This window comes from Aquila chrysaetos, chromosome 11 (genome assembly GCF_900496995.4).
Source record: "Aquila chrysaetos chrysaetos chromosome 11, bAquChr1.4, whole genome shotgun sequence".
Lineage (NCBI taxonomy): Eukaryota > Metazoa > Chordata > Aves > Accipitriformes > Accipitridae > Aquila > Aquila chrysaetos.
Genome location: NC_044014.1, coordinates 14,360,514 through 14,384,261, shown reverse-complemented (window position 1 = coordinate 14,384,261; position 23,748 = coordinate 14,360,514). Strand labels below are relative to the sequence as shown.

Sequence of the window (23,748 nt, the reverse complement as noted above, 5' to 3'; positions counted from 1 at the left end):
TCAATTAAATCAAAAGCTTTGATAACATGATAAGTCACTCCAGAGTTTGGAGTCAAAACATGTTGTTATTTGATCCTCTGCTTGTGTTTCTGGGAACAGCATGCATGAAAGACAGTCAGCTGCAGACTGGTCAAGAAGACGGAAAGGGTGGAAATGAATCTACCAATAGATCATTGTGTCACCTATAGCCAGACCCACTTGAGTTCTGGTATTTTTTATATATCCTAAGTCCTGAAGAAGGCACCCCATCCCTCAAGAGACAGAAGGACAGAGCAAAACATATCATCTTGGACGCGTGCAGCGCTCCAGGGGACAGTTCCCTACTGCCACAAATGGTTTTTCTTTCCAGGCTTGCTACAAGCAAGATTTTAAACAGCAACAGCATTGGGAGCTGAATGCAAAACTCTGTGGACACGAAACACCAAGCCCTGTGTATGTAATGAAATGAATTTCCAGCATAAATCCTTTGGTGGCATGGGGTGAACGGGTGAAGCCAGGCGCACCAAACAGTAATTGTCTAACATGGTGTTATGATACAGTCAAGCCAGAAAGGAAGCCCAGCTCTCCTCCTAATTCAAAGCAGGAGGCGGTGGCTCTCCAGAAAGACCTGACTTGCTTTACCTGTTCTTCAACACTCTGATTGCTAAAGCTTACTCCTCTCTCTTCAGTGGCAATTGCTGCATGCTAAAGGCAGTACCAGAGACTCTTGGAGTTCAAAGTCCTGTTTACCGAGGAAATATCACCCCTACTTCCCAGTGTTTAGACAGAAATGCTCCACCTTAAATAAATGTGAGATGTCAACTCCACCTGGCCTGTAGTCAACACCATTAAAACACATTTTAAGCAATGCCTTCTCTTGTAACATATAGTACAGCCTGATAAAACCCTATCAAATGTAATGGGATGTCTTACATTGCCCGCAACCAGTTCAGAATAGCATATAGGGTTGCACTAGGCACATGTACATGAGAAAAAAGCTCTTCTTATAAGCAGTGAGGCTACTGATCCTCAACAGCATTAAAAATAAAGGGACTCTCCAGATAAGCAATGTCAAAATTACACAGCGATCAACAATAGGAAGCGCAGAGCACTGAAAAGTCCCATCTGACCCCAGGCGCCACTGGGGGATAATTTATCACTCTGGCAGCAAACACCCCATTGAGCACGTCTGTCCCTAGTGCCCTCCTCTTCAGAGTGGAAAAAGATCTTCATTAAACAATAGTGCAACCATATTAAATATAGACATGGCAATGACAAGCTGGATTCTTCTCCATGATACAATTATATTTGTAACATAAGCTGCCTATTCTTGTTTTTCAGAGACGTGACACACAGAGGACAAGACAGGCTATATTCAATTCTGTCATGTTAGTGAAAAGAAAACTCCACCCCATCTCCTCCTGCCTGGCAGGTCATGAGTCAACGGTGACAGATACCTCAGTGCATTCAATTAACCTGCTAGCAGGGGCTCAGGAGAACAAGAAATCCAGATAAGAAGAGGAAGTCCCCATCCCTCTTTCTCTCCTCAGTTCCAGGCTTATCCACAAAGCACAGCAGGACCAGACGCTTCTCTTCCGCGTGGACCTAAAGATCTCTTTTGTGTTTAACAGCATGGGTGATTCAACCCTATGAGTTGCCCCTACTCTGGGGCATCAAATCAAGCATCACCAGTCTTTAAACTGAGACTTTCAGAAGATCTTGTGGCACTGAGCCAAACATTTCTAGAAGGGAAGGCTCAAGGATAAGAGGTGCCCCAAATCCTTCACATCAAGCTTGATAACCTCTGAATCCGGTTATTTTGGTCCTGCTCCAATCCTGCCTCATTAGCCCAGGTTTCCCCCCATGCCAGATGAATAAATTTGTTCTTTTGGCTCCCTAATGGGTTTTGCATATAGAAGCACCAGCAGAACAGGCTTTCCTGACAGATTTTGGAAGAAATGTTTCTTCCAACATTGACTGAAGGAAGGAATTTTATGGGTTAAGTTAAACATTAAGCTAACTATCACTTTCTAATCTACAAAATAGGCATTGGCAAATTATCAGCAGTGATTGTTCCTTTAGGATATGAACAAAAATTACTGGACAGGAAAAAGGCCCTCGAGCCAACAGGCCTGGCATTTAGCTTTTCTAAAGCCAACATCTCTTCATTTCAAAACACCTCTTCGGTCCCAACTCTTCTACAGAGAAAGAAAAGAAAAATTGTCTTGAATTTGTGCTCATAAACAGTAAACTTTTACTAGCACTGACATTACCGTTGTGTTTGGCCCCAGCAAGGCAGTGTCCAGGGCCACTGCTGAAGCAGCAGCGTGTCGGCAAGGCTCTGATCTTGGTCACATTCTGATGGAATTTGGATAAGTCTGGTTATTCTTAATCCATCCTGTGCCTGTGACAGCATGCCACTTTTAAACCCTGCAGCACGCTCATAACCAATCCAGGCAAAAGCTATTTCTGTGCACTTGGCCGCCAATGCCAAGCGTCAGTACATTAAACTATCTTTGCTCCTCTTGGCCCTGTGTCCTTTCACAGTTAGACCTATAAAGCACAAGCAAACCCAAATGTGATATTCAAGGCAAGGAATAAAAGCTTTTGCTCTACAGTAACAGCAGTAACGTGTGCTGTTCCAACTGCCATTCTTCTACATCTTTTTTTTGTGGTTGCTGAGCCTATTTCATTTAATGTGGTTTCTGTTTTCCCCCAGGTTTATTGTTTGGTATTTATCTACATATAATTTCTTTTTTCATTTTCTGGATAAGTAGCAAAAAGATTCAAATTTTCTCTCAGGATGGCTGAGTTATTTGCTGGTATCACCAATGTTGCAGCCAGTAGCAAATTTCAATATCCTCCATTTGATATTCCAGCCCAAATCATTTATATGTTGCAAACAAAAGGGAAAGTCCCATGTGTAACTAAAGAAGAGGACGAGTAACGCATCTGTTATTTCCTTTTTTTCCATTCCTAGAGACTCCTTCATCCCTCCATTGGCTTAGTTTATTTAAGATAACAATCTCCAAGCAAGACCTTCCCAAAGATCATGATAATAGGCATTGCTGAAAGGCAGCATACACTGTTGGGGTATCTAGAGCCCCATCTGAAAAACAGCCAGGTCCCAGAGACTGAGCTCCCGCTCTCCCGGTCAGAGGGAGCACAACTGGGAATCAGCCACACTTCACTCCTCTATTTCTGGGGCACAAGGCTGCCTGACCTTTCAGCCACAGATTTATGGCAGTCCCACACTATGGGCAGGATACTGTAAAGCACATCTGTGACTTAGAAGCCGAAAAACCATTTTCACCATTTCAAATTTAGGTGCTGAGGCCAAATATTTCTAGTAAATACAGCCCTAAACCAGGCACGTTTGAAAAACTAAACACAGGTGCTCTACTACACTAATTCCCACTGAAATCAGTGAGAGCTGGATGACTAATTAGGAGTAGCCAAGCAAGGCTCTTGGCAAACTCAGCCCTAACAGGTTATTGCATCCTTAGCTACTTAAATCTCAGTGAAGGTGATTAAGTCATTCTTTGAAAATATTAACTTTTTTTCCCCTTCAGAACAGTGGGTCTTAACTGCCTTATCCTGCCACCATCTTTATTCAGAGCTTTTCCTGCTCTGTGTTTTAGAATTTACTTCCCAGCTGATAAATCACATAAAAATAAAACTTCCATCTTTTTTCTGATTTTGCATTTCTTAGGGAAATAAATTTCCATTCTGCACCTCTCAAGTGGAATGAATTTCCTTAATATTGAGCAGTCACAATACCACTGCCAAGTGCAGACTGTAACACCGACTGTCATAAAATGGTGCTGACCACATTCCTAAACAATGTGAAAATTACCTATACTGTAATTCCTGTAAGAAACTGCAACCACAAAATGCCATGTCCTCATAGCACATCTGCTCAGAGAGTCAACTATCAAATGTGTTGGGAAACACAGTTCTAAAGGGATGAAATATAAGAGAAATATAAGGGAAGAAACATAAGGGATGAAATAGAAGAGAAAATATTTTTATAATATCAAACAAATCAGAATAAATATAGATATATTACAGATGAAAAATTTTCCTTCTCTACCAATAGGTAATTGAATTGTTATCGCAGGGCAGATTAGAGTACACTTGGGAAACAGAAATAGTCATATGTAAACACAGTCATGCTTATGGATAGAAAGAAGCATATTAAGGAACTCTACTTTAGCACTGGTAGGCTCATAAACTAAAGCATGCTTCCTTAACATGATCACTGCATTACCCTGGCAACTTCTTTCCAGTTTCCTTATCAGAAATTTGTAACACATGAAGAATAAAGGGAGAATCCAGCCTCCGTTTTACAGTGGCTGCCTGGCATCTGAGTATCTGAGTGTTATACCAATATTTATGTGAGAGATACAATCAGTAAAGCCCATAGCTACAGACCACAATAAAGCATTTCTATTCTTCAGTAAAGGCACCTTCACCATTAAGTCCATTTTCTGCATCAACCCTCATAATATTATGTCATAAACCTAATAAGTTCCCTAGTTTTCCCAGATCTGCATATTGTTTGAAAACCACTTTATGATTCTTACAGGAAAAATATTCTCAGATACTGAACACTGTTTTAAATTCAGCTGTTAGTATTATTAGTGGTGGTTTAAACAGAAGTCTCATTTGAGTCTGCATGCATTTCTGCAGGGGGAGTATTGGAGAACTGAATCATTGGCTCTTGATCTGCTTTTTAGACTGGATCCAGACCCAGAAAGAAAAAGCGAACTCACACATGAGTGGTCTGGCTGCGATACTTTGAACGTACCTGCAAAAAAGCCCTAAAAGCAGTGGACCATCTGCAATGTCTAACTGATTAATCCTACTCTTTGGGTATTTCTGTTATTTCTAGTAAAAAAAGAATCATTAAAAAAATGGTTTCTGAGATTTTGTTTGTTGACTATGAGCCCTGGCCTGACCTCAGCCTTGAATTTAAATCCCCAGTAGAAGTCTGAAATTAATCCACCTCTGGCTTAGTTATCAGTAATTATAATTATTAACAGAAGTATCCAGTAAATGAATGGCTTTCAGTGACATGGTATTTTAACTTAGAATAATGGATAAATAAAAATGCCCTTCCTTCTTACCTTACAGTATCTTTTCCCATAGCAATGCAGGATCTGGTCCTTACATGGGCATGGTAAAAGACACAAGCCCAGCCATTTGCCTATATACATACACATTTGCTCAAACACTAAAATTCCACATATTACAGACCTAAGCGGTTGAAAACTGGCTGCCCTGGGAACACTGGCACTGGAGCTCCAAACCCTGCCTTGCACACCAGTGCTCCCAATGTGTGCCAGCTCCCTTACAAAGGCCATGCTTCCACCACGTGAAACAGTCTGAGAGAGCTCCCAGACTATCCCGCGGAGGGACTGAGTGTCCTCCTATGGTCTCTCCCATGCAGCATGAAGGAAACCTGTTGCTGGGAGCTATCTGACCTGGAGCCAGCTCCACCAGCAGGAGCAGATTCAAAGGAGACTGTCAGCTGGTTCAAACGCTGTGATTTCTTGAGACATCTCTCCAGCTATCTGCCTGTAAGCTGCTGTACTCGGAAGAGGTTTAATGGGGCTGAAAGGAATACCTTCTGCCTATTGTCACAGGACTCGAAAGCCTGGACCGTCACCAAAACAGGAAACAGAAAACCTAAGCTGCGAATCCAACTGAACAAATCGGCCAGATTGGAACAGTGTTGGGAAAGCCCAACTTTTATTATAGCTGGATTGCAGGCTGCTCAGCACTGCGGGCAATCAGAGCACAGCAGCAGTAGGAAATGACCCTGTAGGGAGCAGCCTGCAAGCCAAACACAGCATAACCCGGACAGGACAGTACACAGAAGCAGGGAGGAGGCAAGGGTAGGGCAGATGAAGAGTTATAAGGAAGAAGCCAGGAACACATTTGTAAAAGTGCCTAAGGGACTACAGGGAGATGTTGGTTTCTTTTAGGACAATAGGAACAGAAGTGAAGGGCACAGCTTCGCAGCCAAATTACTGCAGTAATCCATAAATTACTGCACACGCTTCACCGCGAGTCATGGCTCAAAAATTAAGGGCATGGATACCTCTCCGCGCATCCCAGCTGCCAGGTAAACCAGACTTTTTTGTGCGTCCTCCCTCAAAGTTAAAGCTTCCATGTTTTTCTGGCTGGGAGCACGTGCTCAGTCACTGCTCTACAGACAGGTAATAACTCAGTGGACTCTCTGGGCTCAACAACCCAAAAGCCCGTAGGATTAAGGCTACATTCCTGAAAATTAGTTAATTAAACTCTAGGTCAGGCTTTGTCTTATGAGGCTGAGCTGCTGCAGAAAAACAGAGCAGGTGATCATGAAACTAAAGACCATTTCATTGTGCAGAGAGGAGACATGAAGGCGGCACAAGCAACTCTGTTCTGCCATCCCTTGGTGGCTGAGTCCCTCGCTGGGCAATATATGTTCTCCTTTAATCCAGCCAGTTGAATGCCATGTTTATGCTGGTATATCAATATATGAACCACCTCTGCACTGAGGGCTAAAAGAAGCAGCTGAAGAAATAGATAAAATAATTAGGGTAGTCTAGATGCTGCCCCCAGGCCACACCCCTACCACCCCCAGTGAGATGAAGGATGGACCATGAGGTCCAGGGAAGACTGAATTCATAGGGCTTGGGCACCACTGGCTCACTGCTTCTGGAGGGGCTTGGCAGAGTAGCAAAATGAGGGAATAAATTGGGGATTTCTGTGGCTGACCGTGCTCCTTCCTGCAGTGACTGCTGAGGCTGAGAATCGCCCTGGAGGTGTCCTTCCCCCGGACCCTACACAGTGGTCCAGTGAGCCCAGATCTCCTCCTTTCCCCCTCAGTTCACAGAAGAAAAACACTAAGATGTTTCCGTTGGCTTTTACATCATCTTTTTGTAGAGACTAATCTTCAGTTTCAACAATACATCTTTTGTGAAGCGCTCCCAGCAGAAACCTTAGACACCTTCCCTAAGATCTGTTTGCTTACAGAAGACGAGGTAGGATTTGTTTAAACCCAGCTAGATTAATGTCTTGCAGACATTAGTGAAGTGAGATTTAATCAGGTTATTGCTCTACATTTGCCAGGGAAATAAATCACACATATTACTAGGTTGGAACAAGATGCAAGGCTTGGGCTGAGAACATTTAGCCTTTTTTGTTTTTCCGGGGGGGGGGAGCAAATGGATAACTTGAAAATTGCTGCAAGGCTGTTCAACAGGGAGCTCAGCAAACGTCCCTCAACAACTTGTAGGAGGGAAAAGAGAACGAAAGCCATAATGGCTAGTGCCAGCCCAGGGGTGGGCCTCGGTCCCCATTCCCTGCCTTGCGGTGGTCCAGTCCTGACCCTATTTTACTCAGGCCTAATGCTCTAGGGTCCATATCAGTACAGAAAGCAGACAGAAGTGTTAAACAGCATTTAAAGCAGACTCCTGAGGTCCATTTGAGATCCTCCAGGTGAACTCTCCCATAACCCTGCGGACCTCACTCCTCTTCTGGGTGTCTGTTTCTGCCTGGGACATGGGGATGCCTCCTTGCATCAGAGGGGTGTTGTGGGATCAAGGAACATTTGCAAACCTTCTTACAATGGATGGAACCTTCTTACTAAATGGAAACTGTGATGGTCAGCAAGTCTCGAGTATAGGTATATCCTGCTGCAATGGTTTCTAAGTTTGCAATATGTGTTTAGCAATGAACATGCAACTGTATTCACCGCAGACATTTTTCTAAACCAAAGCTGGCTAGAAAAAAAAAAAAAACCCACAACAGAAAACCAGCTCTTTTTTCAGACCTTTGATTTAAAAACTGCTCTTTCTCTCATTCAAAAAAGACTTCACTCTCTGCTATGCTACCAGTGTTTTCTTTAATACAACTGCTAATACATCCCCTTGTATAAAACCATGTATGTGCAAGAGACAAAGTTGGGGAAATCAAACTGCAAAGGTCCTCTCCTCTATAGGAGCATGGGAACAGATAGCTGAAGCCAATACAAATCTTTCCACTAACTACAGGTTTGTGTGCGCTGAAGTTCCCAAAACCCAAAAGCTTTACATGCATTTCCCCTTACCTAATGGGCTGTGCAAACACTGGAGAAAGCAAATTACGGTAACACAGCCTGCAATCAAGTTTCAAATCATGCAACAAAGAAGCACAAAACACAATGGGACCAAGTCAAAATCTTATTGCGGAGCACAGCAAAATACATCCTGTTCGGTATGAAGGAGTAAAGGAAATATGAGGCGAGGCAGCACAGTTGCTTGTAAATACCCTCCTGCCAACGCTTTCCCTGGATAAATTAGTCCTCTGAACCCTGACTGCATCAGCATGAATCAGCCTGTCTGCTCCAAGGTAAAGGCTACAATTCTGTTTCGTATTCAATGGGAACTCTTTTCCCAGCCTTTTTCTTGGCTTCCTGCTTAGAAAGAATAGACTCTCCAGAGACAATTTTGGATCTGGACCACAATCTTGCTCCCTTCAGATAACTAAGTATCTCTGGGCAGGAGTACATTTAAAGAAGCAGCTGGTAATTATGAGCCAAGTGCTTACTGGCAGGATTTCCCCCTGCTGCTGAGCCAATGCTCTTGGGAACTAAATGACTCTTTGGTGATAATTATCATGTAAAACCCACAAGCCAGGGGAGGTTCTCTCATTAGAACCATTAGCAAGAAACAATGCAAAGGTGGGCGGAGGATGGCTGAAAATTGTGTCTGAGGGTTGCTTGACTCCCCTGTCCTCCACACACCCAACGTGGTTCTACGTAATTGCTGGGCATTTTCTAGGTAGTGCTTGAAAGCTACAAAATCTTTTCCCACACCTATAGCAGTAATAAAACCAAATGACCTTTTCCTTCCCGCTAATCAAAATGAACTGAGCAGCACTGGAAATCCATCACAGCACTTACTCTTTTGGAGGGTTAAGGTCTTCTGGGCGAGCCTCAAAGAACCTGAAGACTTCATCGCACTGTGAAATGTGAGGAGGAAGCCGAACCAGAGCCTGCAAAACGAAACAGGGAGGGAGAAGCACTTAGAAAAGTCAAGTTCAAAACATGGCCTCAAACATCTAAACTACCAAGCAAGAGGAGACAAAACAGTCCTGGTAGGGGGAAGGGAATACAAAAGGAAAGCATCATGCCTGGCTACTTACCTGAGAAGAATGGAAATAGCATGTCTTGACTGCAAATGTCAAGTAGGATGCACTGAACTGAGACAAGCAATGGTTCTTAGAGTCAGCCAATGTAACTTTTTTGCCATGTGTACAAGAGCAGAATTTGTTCCACCTGTGCAAAACCATAACACTGAGTAGATAAGTGTTGTGTGGCTGGGACAGTCTCCATGATATGTGCTCGCACAGCACCTCAAACAGTGCTTAGGGTTTACACGCTTTATGCCAATGCATGCAAATTCAAGCAGTGAAAATCTACAGACTCAACACCCACTAATACAACAGACGAATATGCTCCATAAAGCTTTCCATTAAGCACTGTCAACAGAAAAAGCAGTTTGCTAAAAAAAAACCCCAACAAACCAAACAACAATTTGCTCCTAAATTAACAGGAAAGGAAGTTTGATTAAGTGACTGGAAAAAAAAAAAGGCAGAGAGGCTATTTCTGCATGAAGAAGGCTTCACATCACATCGTGGCTAACAATGTCCATGCACTCTGCAAGGCGCAGGTACGCAGCACTAACGCATTCAGCAATAGTTAAGTACCATTTGGGAAGCAACCACATTATGTTGCAGTGTTCTGGAAAGCGAGACTTCAAACCAATGAGAGAAGCACACAAGGCAGAAACGTGCTATGAATTTGCTGTTCAGAATCTAGAGCTTTATGGTGCCAAAAGAGGCCAAAGAGCTGTCCTCAGCCCACAGAGATGGGACAGCAGCTCTAAGTGACGTGACTCTGAGATTGCCTCCAGAAATGACCAGCAGGAGAGGAAAAGAGGCTGGCGTTCTCCTCCTGTGCTAAGTTACATTGAAAATAGGCCACAGGTTAAATATAGACCAAGCTTCTTAGAGGTGCTGTAAACCTGTTTGACAAAATGAGATTGTCTGGCTCTTCTGCTACTTGAAAGTAGGACAAACAATCTTGAAAGATGGATGAAAAACTGCACCAGAGCTAAATGAAGGTGCACTAGGGCGAACTGGTTATACTAACCCATGAGACATCTGATTGATCTTGGTCAGACACACCAGAAGGCCCAGCCAAAGCATGAAGGCAGGATAGGGCAGTTGGTTACCCTCACAGCTGTTTCTAACCAGGCTTTCGAAGTCACCAGATTTGTTTCCAAGACCACTCCTACTTGGGGATGTGAAGCGAAAGAGCTGAAAAATGAAAAAATCCTGCTCTGAAACTGCAGGTCTCCAGTATTAGATGATGAGGTCTTGTTTTGAGGTGGCCTGAAATTCAGAGCCAAGTGCTTCCACACCTACAGCTCTCCTTTCCCTGGTGGAGGCATGTTATAAAAACACAAGGAAAATCCATTCGATATAAGCAGGCCTGTGAAGAATGAGGCCCTGGCCTTTGGTCACATGCAACTGCACTATAGAGCAGAAAGAGATACCTCGCAATAAGGAAGCAGTATCAGATGCAGAAGCCGGGCAACAGCCTGGCAGGTCCAAGTGCTGGGGCATGTGTACAGAGCACGGCTGGTTGCTGCACTACCACAGGATGAAACGTAACAGGTGGAAAACTCAAGTGCTTTAATTTGAATGAAGGATGCCCTGGTCCCCACTGCTATCCACTCAATCTTGCCTAAAAGCAAAACAAAGGTGTGAGCTCTCTGCCCTTATTCCACATGTGCATAAATGCATGCATCCAGCTGGCAAATCAGGACTAACACTGGGAAGTTAGGAACTGCCCGGGAATAGTAACAGTCACAGCATGTTGAAAGACAAAGAGTAATGCCTCACCAGCACAGGCTAACAAGGACACAGACAACATTAAAAGCATGTTTTGTTCATCTGCATCTCAAGCAGGAGACAGAATTACACAGAGAAGCAATGCTGTCTAACCAACAGTGGATGGAGCTGAGATTTAGTGATGGCTCTATTACTAACGCCCTTCTCAGTTCGGGCAGGTTACTTAACCTCCTTCCATCAAATTCAGCAGGGATACATCTTCAGTTACCCATTTACAATGCTGAGCAATAACACTTACCTAATCCGCAGAAAGGTTATGAGGCTCAGATATTTAATATCTACAGTGTGTTTTGAAATCTCAAAGGGCTTGATCTTGTGCAGTCAATGAGGCAAGAGCAAGCACTGCAAACGATATGTATCTTTACTAGGTAAACACAAATACCCAAGTTATACCTATCGCAGGGGGTCCTGGACATCAGACACCTTCTCAAAGAGTCACCACTTCCCTACAGGTCGCAGGTGTTCACCCTTCCCAAAAACCAGGCTACAGATGTCAATACTGAGCTGGAGCACAGAGTAGGTTTTCAGTGATGGAGGAGCACAAATCCTACCAAGCTGCCATGGAGATTTGTGTTTCTAAATCTTTAGAAGCCTTAGGAAATCTGACCCCCCTGAATCAGTGGTTCCCTGCCTGGAATTATCCAGGAGCACTGTGGTCCTGCCAGGCCGGGGAGGGGTAATTGAAAAGCACATCCCTGACTCCAGGCTTTCACAGGCAGTGGATAAAAATCAGCCGAAGCCATTTCCACACCCAGCCATCCACCTTCCCACCCTACGGACATGGCAGCCCAGGGGCAGGGCAGGCTCTCCTGCTTCTGAATCACCTCCCAAAGTACTGCAATTTTCAGCCCAGTGCACAGAGGTGAAATGAAATCCACTCGGTAGTAACTTGCCATTGCATGTTTTTTGGGGAACTCAGGTGTAAGTCTGCAGCTAGTCAATTTTTCCTTGTTTTGATTAAGGAACAAAGCTTTAAGAAGGGGTAAGAAATGCTAAGAAAGTGCAAACAAGGGAGTAAAACCAGGCAGAGTCGGTCTATTGATTTTGGACAGTGGCAGGGACCAGTAAAGCTTTTTTGAGAAACAAACGTCTCTTCAGTAAACACGCAACATCCACCCAGGAGCAAGCCAAGTCCAACGCAATTCCAGCAAGCGAACAGAAAGTGCATTGAGGAGATGAGGGACACCACTGTCACTCTGCAAGGGGAAAAGTTTCTGGCATTTCCAGCAAGACAGTTCCAGGGCAGAGCTGCAACAGCCTGAAGGAAAGACTGCAGGGTCAAAGAAAGAAGGGTAAAGAAAAAGAGGAAAACAGATGGTGAAAGGATGGAAAGGATAGGGAAGTGACATTATTCCTGGGAAGTGGAAACCAGAAGTAAATGCACACAGCTACAAACAGTAAGCATCCAGAAACAGCAAGGAATTTGCACAGGAAAGGTGAGAGATAAAAAGTGCCAGCAAGCAGAATTCAGCCTTGCACAACCACCAAGTATTATCAGTAATAGCATGTTGCCTTACTCGGCATGCAAAGGCGGACGTGCGCTGCTCAGACCTCACACGTTCCTTAGCAGGTATGCCTTTATGTGTTATTTCAGCCTGTGACGATGTCTGTCTCTGTATTACAGGTTTCAGACAGTCTTGCAGAGTGGATGATTCGAAAGGCTATTAGAAAAGCTGTAACACCAGCCAGGGTGTGAGCAAGCAGCCCTCGGCACTGGGGACGGCTGGCTACTCACACAGCACCAGCTCATCTGCAGGCAGGCTGCTGCACGCCGCTCACAGCATTCGAATCAGAGCACCAGGCACAGGCAGGGGTTCATCGCTTGGGCTCACGTGAACTGCAGACAGCCCCGTGGGACTACGTTACAGCTCAAAGGCTCCACAAAATACATGCACATGGGTACAAAACCATGCAGGTACGTGTAAGGATGCACTGAGTGCTCTGTGTTGCACTTATGCAGATACATTTATAAAAAACAGGCACACAGACATGTATATGTAGAGCTATACAGCGTGCGTGTAGGCATGTGATATTCACCCCACTGAACATGTCTAAAATGGGAGACGGGTCACACTGGTCTATCAACCTGTACAATCGCTAGAGAAAGACCAGCACCTTCAGGGGCTGCTCTGCCTATCCCACCACATATGTCTAGCTCTGGGTGGGGTGAATCATTGACTGTCTCTCCCCGCAGCCCATTGAGGGAGTTCAGATATAGCGCTCTTGGATCCCTAATGTTCAGTGAAGTTAATCCCAGCTCTGCACACAAATACACAGAGACAGCTGACCGTACCGCATAGTTGTGACTCCCTGACTTTTCATATTAAGTATCCTGTTCTCAATTGTTTATCATTTCAATTAACATTAATCATTAGTGCCAGACATTTGGGAATGGCAATGAGTCCAGCAAGGGGCAAGGTGCAATTAAAATAGTTTATCTCAGAAGAGAGAAATAAATTGTTTCACCTAAGTGAAAACCCTTTCCATTTCTGTTTTGTTGAGAGCCTCAAGTAACTCTAAGCTTGAACCCAAAGCACTGAAGTGTGGAGGTTGGATGGCAAACACTGAGTGTCAGACAGAGACATGGATGAAGAGTAGTACATGGTGGTGACTCAGACTGAAGAAGAAGTGGGGAGATGTAGGAATAAGTAAAGAGCTGAGGGAAGGAAAAAAAGAGGGTGCAGAGTTTTGGAAGTAACTGGGACAGTTCTGGGCCTCTGGCATGGAAGGACCATAAGGCAATGGAAAGCGAGGCTCTACTCCAGGTGCCGAGGGGCACTGCAAACAATTAATTCTCATTACTGCAGCTGGTCTAAACACATCAAGATTCTGAAATGTAGATTAAAAAATGACAGATAAAGTTTGAAAGTTTTTCATTTAAACTCTCATTCTTGACTACGACTAACTATTACTCCATCTTCAGTCAGCACCAGCTTAGTTGTACAATGGATAGAGACAGAAACGTCTGCGTATCTGTCTTGACAGGTTCAAGGATTAAACCTTGAAAGAGAGGCAGGACTGAGAGACCAAGAGGCAGGTAATTATGTTTTTGAAGTGTGGTCTCTCACACTGTGGACATTAATAAAAGAATGACCAATATTTCCTGGCACTGGTGTGACTTGCTCATCTAATTCTTATTTAGGTGGCGTGCATTTGGGTACTCAAGCCACACTACAGAAAAGCCTGTAAGCTTCTACTTAAATCCACCTCCAGTTGGGACAGCATGAAGGCATGTGACAAATTCAGGTAAGTCTTTATGACAATGGGACTTCACATCTTAACAGCTTCCCTGCACAAAGATGCTTCCCTCAATTAGGACCAACACACACAAAGATGCAAGTCTGCAAATGCTGGCCTGAGTCTTCCCAGAGGGCTGCGTAAGGAGAGAGCAGTGGTTTTGTGAACCACCGACCTCAGAGGTCCTTCTTGAACACAGGATGGTACATACTGGACAAGCACACACCAGAGGTGTGTTTGAGAGATCAAAAGCTTAATAAATAAAATGCCCCTGGCAAGGCAAGGCTATGAAGTTGCTCTTTCTTTCACATTGGCAAAAACTCCTAAACAAATTAAGAAAACCAGGCCCAATGAGCCCAGAAGACCTTAAATCACACTAAACTAATTCCAAGCCTACAGTTAAGAGGGAAATCATCCAGAGATACCAATTCCAGTGGGCGGCACACATTTACTGGTAAAACACAGTTTGTTCGGTAGTTCACTCAGGTTACCAGTAAGGACATCCAGACCCTGCACTTTCATGTTTACAGATAAGAAAAGTCCTGGATATCTTCCCCTGTGTGTCCCACTCCTCTGTTTTTCATTGCAACTTCAAAGTTTCTTGCGGCCTTAGCAAAACCACTGGCCTAATTACCTCTGTGATGGCATTTCTCTAAGCTGGTACAATGCAATGAAGAATCACCCAGGAGTGAGGGGTCGGGAGGCCCATGCTGTAGGGTCCGGAGGGCTGATGCCCCTGAAACAGAACATTCTGCAGACCTCCCCTTACTGCCAAGTATCCCCACAAACTCTCAGACAGCCTCTGCCTGTCATGCTCCTATGCCCAGTGCCGGAACAACACCACATCCAAACAGCAGAAGTCAGACCTGCTTCTCAGCCATGCAAATCACCACGCTCTGTCAGAGACAGTCTGCAAAAAGAAAACAACAAATGGTCGAACATTTGCACTGCTCATTTGCCAGGGCCCATCTGCGCTTTTTCTTTCCAGGGCAGGTGAAATGGATGGAGAACCCTCATCTGGCAAAAAAATTACCACTAACTTTGCATCCAAACCTGCCTCCCTCCTCTGCTTCCTCAGAGATTCCAGTGGACAAAGGTCTATTGACTCATTTATTCATTTTATTATCCCATGTCAGATTTTCTCCACCAACTTCACCCACATCATTCCAGCATAATTCTCTAAATTTTTCAAAATTAAGCATGTTGTCTGCCTACTCATTTTAGGGCTAGCATGGGCCGTAAGCTTTGCACTCTTCTTTTATAGCAGCAGGACTGAACTTGTCAAAATGATGCTCTTGCTCTACAGTTCTATACAACTCTCTAAAGAGTCAAAACATCCACTGGACAGGGGAAGAAATGCAGAAAACAGCTCACACCTCCAAAGAGGTGGGCATGATCCCACTCTCAAGTCACGCACATGCACCAGTAGCTGTTACAGAGTAGGAAACAGTAGTGAGTAAGATTAATTTACTAGTGGGGGGGGGAGGGGGAGGGGAAATTCCCTTCTTATACCAAGAGAGTATTCATTGCATTTCACTTCAGCTTTCTAGAAGTTAGCATCGGAGCTAAGCAAGTCACTCAGGTTCCCTCTGTAGTTACAGCTGAAAGGAGAGAGACCCTGCGTCTGGTTTAGGCTGGTGAAATGAGGCCACTCTGGTTCAGACTCACCACCTAACTTTCTGTTCCCAATTCACAGCTTTCTGTCATTCCTACTTAACTTCATATTGGGATGGAAAGATTACAGTAAGATTATGAAAGTCATGTTCCCAGAAACGTTATAAGTGGTGACCTTCAGTGAAGGTAGAAAGAAAGCATTTCCGAATTTTAAGCCTCTTCTAAGCCCCAGAGATAAAATCCTGTCCCTGCTGAAGGTCAGTAACAGAACTACCACTGACTTCACTGTACCAAGCAGCTCCCATTCTACAAGCTGTTTCCCTAAATACTTTGTACCTTTGAAGTTCAGTGCCTGATTTTCATCATTATTTTCAGTCTTGTGGACTTTCACATCCTGGGCCAGGTTTGGAAGAGCAATAACATAAGACAATCATTCTTTGAATAAATGCAAATTGGATGAACCATAAATGTTCAAAAGAAAAACTTATTCTCACAAAATGTGCAGACTTAGAAAGGTTGGGAGAGGTATGAGTTGCAACTCTCAGGTCCCTCTGTTTATTTACACAGGTTACCAACTGTGTGCTGTGGGATTTAAGAATGACTGGGTACGTCCTGTGCCAGGCAATGGTGTGCCCAACTACCATCTTCATTTACTCTCTGTAATTAGGAGGAAGCTGTAGCAGAAGGCAAAGAAATCAGCCCATTACTGGATCTGGTGAAAGGCAGGACATCATAGCTACTTCTATACTGTTTTTGAAGAGTGGGCACAAGCTTGCCTACCATCCACACTGGGGACAAATTAATGTCTGGGCATGGATTTGGAGTCAAATGCAGGGGATGGAAAAAAAGTTTGGCATTCCTTTACTTGCCAGTACTGGCCGAAGCACTCACCTACCTGCAGCCCAGACTGTTCAGGCACAACCATGGTCATACGTGCTCCAACAAGATACATCCCAGGGGGATGGATGAGTTAGCTAGGGCCTTCTTTCCTTAAAGACCTGACACCCCATGCAGAAAGACACTAAGGAGGATGAAGCCCTCCTGAAGCACACACAGACACAAGATGCAATGCCTGCTCTCAAGCTTTTCAGTGACTATAAGCCTCGCTCTCCAGTGCCATACAGATTTAAACATCTTCTACTGTGAAGGACAGAGGCAATTTAAAGACAAATTACAGTAAACTGCAAATGAAATAAAAAGACACTACACCAGGCACAGATGAGCCAGAGATGACTGGAAGCTGGGGTAATATTCTGGAGAAGTCACAATAGGTTTGTCATAGTCATTGCTGGGCACCACTGTGGCTGCTGCTGGAGACAGGAAACACTGGGCTGGGGAAAACTGGGCTAACCCAACATGGCTGGGTCTGTGCTCGTAAAAGCAGTGTCTATTAATAAATAGGTTAAGTAAACAGCTTGGCTTTGGGGAAGCATCCAGCCATGTCTCCGAGATGAGAAGCAGCAGCAGATCTGCCCTGTAGCATCTGAACCAGAGTGAACTGAGCCAGACTTCTCCAGGAGAGAAAAAAGGAAGCGAGAAGGAGGGCAGCAATCACAGCGCCGCAGTGTCAATGAACGTGCCAGCGGCCGACGCCACGACATATCCCTCGGCTGTGACCGGCAGGGCACCAGCGGGCCCAGCTGGGTCAGGTCGGGTCTGTCTGGGGCGCGGACAAAGGGGTCCCAGAGAAGCAGCTGCCCCCTGGCATAAGTCACTGCTTTCTCCTCTGCGCATCTGCTGGGCGAACCCTGACATCAGCCCTCACCACTCCTGTCGCCGGCAGTTCCTGTCTGAAGGAGGGCCGCTGGGGACGCAGTGAGACCCTACATATTTTAAAGAGACCCATTCGGCCACAGGCAGGAAGACAGTGCATTAACTGTCGCACAAGAAAGACTGATCTCATGAGATAAAACTTTAATCGCAGCTTCCTCGCCCAGGGGGGTGCAGATGGCATGGGTTTCACACACACACCACCACCCCCCCCACTCCCCAGCATGCCTCAGGCACTTCAGCGATCTGCTCCCAATTTTGGATGAGCAAATGTCTGACTGGAGAAGTTCTTTGGTATGTATTTTTTCCCCTCCACCTGCTCTTCTGGCTTTCTAAAAACGGAAAGAAAACCCCATGGGAAATAAGAGAGGAAGTCTGGGGTTTAAATTATGCGCTGACGCGCTCAATACCTCTACAAAAACTGGGTATCCACCCTGCTTAGAAATGACTTTTAATCTACTGTCAGAGGATTAGTTATCATCAAATCATAAACTCTAAGCTAGAAAGGAAAGATTAGGTGACTTAACCTTCTTCTCAACACAGCTGTGCTTTTCTGTCCTGCAATAAATTTCCAGGCTTTCACTCATCTGGAGAAGCACTCCTGGAAGCCACCGGTCCACCCCAGTGCTGCACCAGCTCGCACTGTCCCTCGTGTGGCACGGGGGGACAGATGGGCAGGTAACAGAAGAAAATGCCATCTTAGTTGTGCCTCTCTGCCTGCTCAACTCTTGCATTTATAGAGGCTGAAGTAGAAATAAAATCCACATTTCGGCCAGATGAGGCTTATGGCCTTTACTGAATAAATGAGGTACCAATCCGGTGCATAAAGTTTGCAGGCTAAAATGCCGCAAGGACCCTGGGAGCAAACAGCAGCCTGTTTTCATCTGCCCTGGTAGTCCTAGCGGTGTTTGGGAAGGACCATCCTTACGAGGGACACAACACAAATGAAGCTCTTAGTAGTATCCCGCAGGGAAAGCCCAGTGTTGGTGGTGGCTATGGGCGCCCAGGCAGCAGGGCTGCCAGGCGCTTCCCCGGAGCTCTTACCCTGCAGTACTCGTCGATGGGCTTCAGCCTCTTCACAGCTACGTCTCGGACATGGCTCCTCCGGAACAGGATCTTGCCTGAGGAGGGAACAGATGAAAGGGGAGGGTTAGGGGCATCGCCTGCCATGCCGGGCAGTGCAACAGCACCGAGCAGAAAGGTCAGCAGACGGGGTTCCATCCCCGGCTCCAACCACAGCTGTCGGCAGTGCCGGTGGCTGAGCTCTGCAACCCCATTATGTCCCCAGTGGAGGAGTTCCAGCACTGGAGGGGTTCGCACAGCAGCAGCGTTGTGTGACTGCGGTCCCCCATCGCTACAAGACAGACAGGACGGCACGCTCGGAGGAGGTGTGAGGGGCAGATCCGCTCCTGCCCTCGGAGCAAACTGCACAGAAACAAACACACTGCGGGGCAGGCAGCAGAGGGACACGGGGCAAAAGCTATTACAGGAGCGTGCATGGCACCTCGTGCAGCTGGATGCTGCTGGTCTTAAGTTTGCACAGGAGATGCAGCACACGGCCAACAACTACCACAGGCACAGCAACTCTCTGAAACCTCAGTGACTGCCACCAAAGTCCCGCTTGTGTGAGCTACCGAAAGGGGACCACAGTGACTCAGGGGGCAGAGGGAGTTTTTCTGATTTCATCCTACAGATAACGCAAGAAGTTTTGGTTCCCCTTCAGTGGTGGCATTATCCTGGAACGGACCAACGCTATGTTATGACTCTTTTCTACTTTGCAGCCGCTTTGGCATGTCCGTGCTGGCAGCGCAGGGAGCATTGCTGGGGTGGGATGCGGGCTCCATCTACGCCCCATGCCTGCCCACTCAGCTGCTTCCCACTGTGGATGCTCCTGCCCTTGCAGGCAGACAAACCACACAGCCAGCTCAAGAGCAAATACAAGGCTGTTGGTGACAGAGCCCTTATAAATCTACAGAGGGAAACCAAATAATAGAAGAAAAATAAACAAACTCTCTTTTTTTGAAAGTAAAAAAAAATAATAACCTCAGTGTCCTTACTGGATGACATATCTGCAAGCAGTTAAGATTAAATAAACAGCTCAGTTTTGTGTGAAACTGATTGTAACAAAGTTTATCAAAATAATCTAGGAGCTGAGTTTCCCCACACACAAGGATGTCATAGAGTTGGTATTTTTTTGGCTAGAAGGGATTATATCTTCATAGCCTTTTTTGGTGGTTTTCTTCCCTTTTTCTTTTGTCCTGTATTTCTTTTAATGTAATGAGACAAAAAAAAATTATACGTTCTCCTTGTGGTGGAAGAAAACAGTATCTGCCAGCGTTATTTAGTCCATGAAATGCCTACGTAAAAAAGCCACTGACATATATACCACCCCTGCTCCAAACTTCTTCTGCCAACAGGCAAATAAGATAGGGATCCATAGAACATGGGATAAGAAAATGGACTAGGAAATGAAATCAGATCCAAAATCTGAATATGTGGCTTTGATTTTGTCAAGATTACACAAGCTGAGAGGTTAATGAAATGGCAGCCTTTAACAGTCCAGTAGCAGAGGCTCTAAACCCTCCCAGATTCTGCCCCTTTTGGTTCCCTTCTCCTCCACAGCTGCTAATCTGGAAGGTGTTAAAGCCTTTTGTTTCAGACAGGAGAAAGTGGTTTATCTCCATCCCCAATTCTGGCAACAAAACAGTTTGCCCTGTGAGGTAAAGCCATTTCCTAGTGCCATAAATTTATCTCTCTGGGTTCCCTATGGTTATCTCATTACAAAGCTGGTGCTGAGCCATCCCTGTAGGATGCAATGGCATGCAGTCGCAGAGCACGGGGAAAATCTTCAATAGGTGTCCGAGATGTTCATCTGAGCTTTAGCGATTTAGCCAAAGGCTGCTGCAGAAGGAAGGTGGCACTTCCATCTCCCTGCACTGACTGACTTTGGACACACCAAAACCTTGCTGCGTTCCTGCTTCTCTGTCCGGTAAATGGGGAGAACTACCTGCATTTCAAAACATTTCTTATTATTTCTGATAGCCTCTAGGATCACACTGTACTTGTACTGCATAACTGCAGTAAGCTGCTTTTTGGGGGGAAAGAGGTGTGGGGGTAGCTGTAGAGAAAAGACTACTTCCTTTCCCAGTGCTCCAGAAATGCTAGTGCGGGAGATCTTGGTATTTATTTGCAACTTTTATAAATATACTGCAAAGAGAAAGCAACATTTTGGAAACATTCTCACTTTCTGGCTTTCCTGTTTTCAGTTCAAGCCGTGAGTCAAAAGTCGAACCGGTGTCCATATAAAAACATAAAGGAACCAAAGACTTAAACACATTAAAGATCTCCTGTAAATGCAATTCAGCTTTCCTAAAAGGACAGTTTACAGGGAGGCCCAGTCTTCAAAGTAACATAACAAATGAAAGACTCAAACATAAGAAACAAGATAAATATAATAAAGAATGTTATATTAAACACAGAGTACAAAAAAGACCCCAGGATATGATGAGTCTTAATTCAGTCCTTAAATGGAGATGGAAAATATCAGGATGACTATGGTGTTAGGACAAAGCAAAGCCCAAAAGGTGCTTCCATTTTTATCCTTTCAGAAAAAGGAAGATTTTCCCTCTGATACTGGAAGCTGGAAAAGGCTCAATGAGGGCTGTGGGGAAGATCTGTAGTTGCGCAGTCCAGTATGGCACTCAAAACTGAGATCTGGAGAAGGCTAAGTAGTTTAGAGCACCATAGAATAGCAATCAACAAAGAAAAAAGCAAGAAGAAAAACAAGGACACTCTGCAAGCACATTAAGTTCTGGTGGGAAGCAAGGAGGGATGCCCTTACAAATCCTGGGGGTCCTCAGGCAGAGAAGTCTCATTGCCCAGGGTACTGAAGCACCTCTTAGGAGGGACAACTTCCCAAATGCCCAGCTTCTCCCCTTTTCTGGGAAGACAGACTGTGCTGACAGAAGCTCGGCCAAAGCCATCATGACCAACCAGCAGGAACCACTGCAGATCCAGTACAAGTTACTATTGCTTTCTCCAGTTCCCCCATTTCCACTGGTCTTCCTCTGAAAGCAAGGGAGGTCCCATGGGACTGGAAAAGGAAGGTAACCTGAGAGACCCATGCTGCACACTCTTTACACTCTCCAAGTGGGTGCACTGGACACAGGCCCCATTAATGGAAATCTTTGCCTAACGAGGTAGTTAGGGTCACCATAAAGAAATAAAGAGCAGGCAGACAGCCGAACAGCGGGGCCATGTAAGAGCCAGTGAGGAGCCCTCAGGACGGCAGTGGAAAGGAGCATTTCATGCAGCGCTAACATGAAGCAGGGAAGTCCCGGGGTGGCCGGTAAATGCAGAACAGCCCAGGCAATTTCCTTGCGAGGGTGGAGTACTGGTTTAAGCGCTGCTTGGCTTTTCCTCTGGGTAGTTTCCACATCTCTAAGGAAGGGATCTACTTCTACGTGAGTACATACAGTGCTGCTTCCTCTCTCCTGAATTTTACTGCAGCTCTTTTAATCCTCCTCAGGCACTACACCCCCCTTTTACAGAAGGACGAGCAGCTTTTTAACCATGCTACAGCCCAGCTAGGAAGTGAACGGGAAGTCTGTCTTAGACTCAGATGTGAAGCTATAGGCTATGCAGGACGGCGCTGCCTCTTGCAAATACTTCCTTCACCAATGTGCCAGGCTTGGACCAGGCCAAGGGAGGTCTGGCACATGTTAGGAAGGACTCCGAGGACTGCAGCACTGGGAAAGAGAGATGTGGGGAAGACACAGGGCTCCAGCCCTGCTGCTAATGCAGGATAACAATATTTATTTTTATCCTTTTTTCTTTAAAGAAAATATTATTCCTAGGAAATTAATGTGGATAAGAGGCAAAGTATCAGGTTTAGCATTGTAGGGGCATCTTAAGTCATCCCTTCATCTCCCTGTGTATATATATATATAGAGATGTAGTCTTTAATTCCGCGACCACACACCTCTTCTCCCACAAGACCTCAGTTTCCTCCTGTATACACAGCGGGTGCACGAAGTGGGAATAATAAAGCTATGCAGGAGACTGTCTATCTGGCAGCTGCTGATTCTGCAAGCTTAAAGGTATCCTCTGAATATCACTTTACTGCTGCATAACCTCATACTTGGAGTAGTATAGATTTTAACAAGTGCCATGGACCCCAAGAACAAACAGCCCTAAAAGCACCCCAACACTCTGGTCCTCCCATTAGCCTACAGGTCTGGGCTGAACACACTCCAGAAGGGTCCATAGCCTAATGCTTTGTAATGGTCAAGGACATAGTTCGTGCCGGGAAGAAGCCCAGGTCCCAGTGGGCTTGGTGACACTGTGGAGCACAGTCTGGAGGCAGGACGGCACCAAGCATCACTAAGCAGAGAAGCACTATAAGTCCCCAAGGGGATGCCTAGCAGGAGAATCCAGTCTTTCCTTTTCAAGGGAGGGGGACGTGAGCTATACAGTCCCTACAATCACAGCAATTGCCAGCTGTCACAGCAGCTACTGACCTAGACCGGTGATTTGTAAGCTCTAAGACAGCCTCTGAAACAAATCTCCTTAACACACCTTTCATTGCCAAGGGGAGGTGCTGCCTATCTAGGCCTCAAGACCTTCTAGAGAATCATGTCTTCATGATCTTCCCACCACTGTGCCAGTGGCTCAGCCCTGAGCCGCCAGCTTTGCTGCTCTTAGGAGCCAGGCAGTGAGTGGGAGCTGCAGCAGGGGCAACAGGGAGGCAGGGAAATTGCTGTTTAGCTCCTTTCCAAATCTACCAGAGAACAGATCCACCTCTTGCTCTTACTCTCTGATTGCTGAGCTTGAGTTTCCTTTCAAGGGACATCTAGATGACGGATTGGTCTAAGGACACCAGTTGTTTCATGCAAGGAGTGTCTGTCAGAGGTCAGGAAGAGCCCAAACCCACTGTCAAAGGGACAATGGACAAATGCATATTCACATTTAATCTTCTACTTCAAGTACCATCACCACACTTCAGAGGGCAATACGTGAAGCTAGCCATATGACAAATATTCAACAGCAGACAGCCTGAAGACTAATGGGTGCATTAAAAATACTGTAATGTCTCATCTGATTAAAGAGACATGTGCTGCCTCTGACTACAGAAGCTCCACCTGTGGAGGCTCTGTCAGTCAGCTGTCTCCTAAGAGCAGGGAAAAGCTCCTGTTTCTG

The 23,748-nt window shown here is 45.4% G+C and overlaps 1 protein-coding gene across 3 annotated transcripts in view; it reads right to left on the bottom strand.

Annotated features, from left to right (window-relative positions):
* Positions 1-23,748, bottom strand: part of SH3PXD2A (SH3 and PX domains 2A) — a 269,014-nt gene that overhangs the window by 140,887 nt on the left and 104,379 nt on the right. For all 3 annotated transcript variants that reach the window (XM_030030152.1, XM_030030155.1, XM_030030154.1), the window contains exons 4-5: positions 18,595-18,671; positions 8,915-9,006 (exon numbers count right to left, since the gene is read on the bottom strand). In XM_030030152.1, the coding sequence (XP_029886012.1) occupies positions 8,915-9,006; positions 18,595-18,671 (169 nt within the window). The remainder of the gene's footprint in view (positions 1-8,914; positions 9,007-18,594; positions 18,672-23,748) is intronic.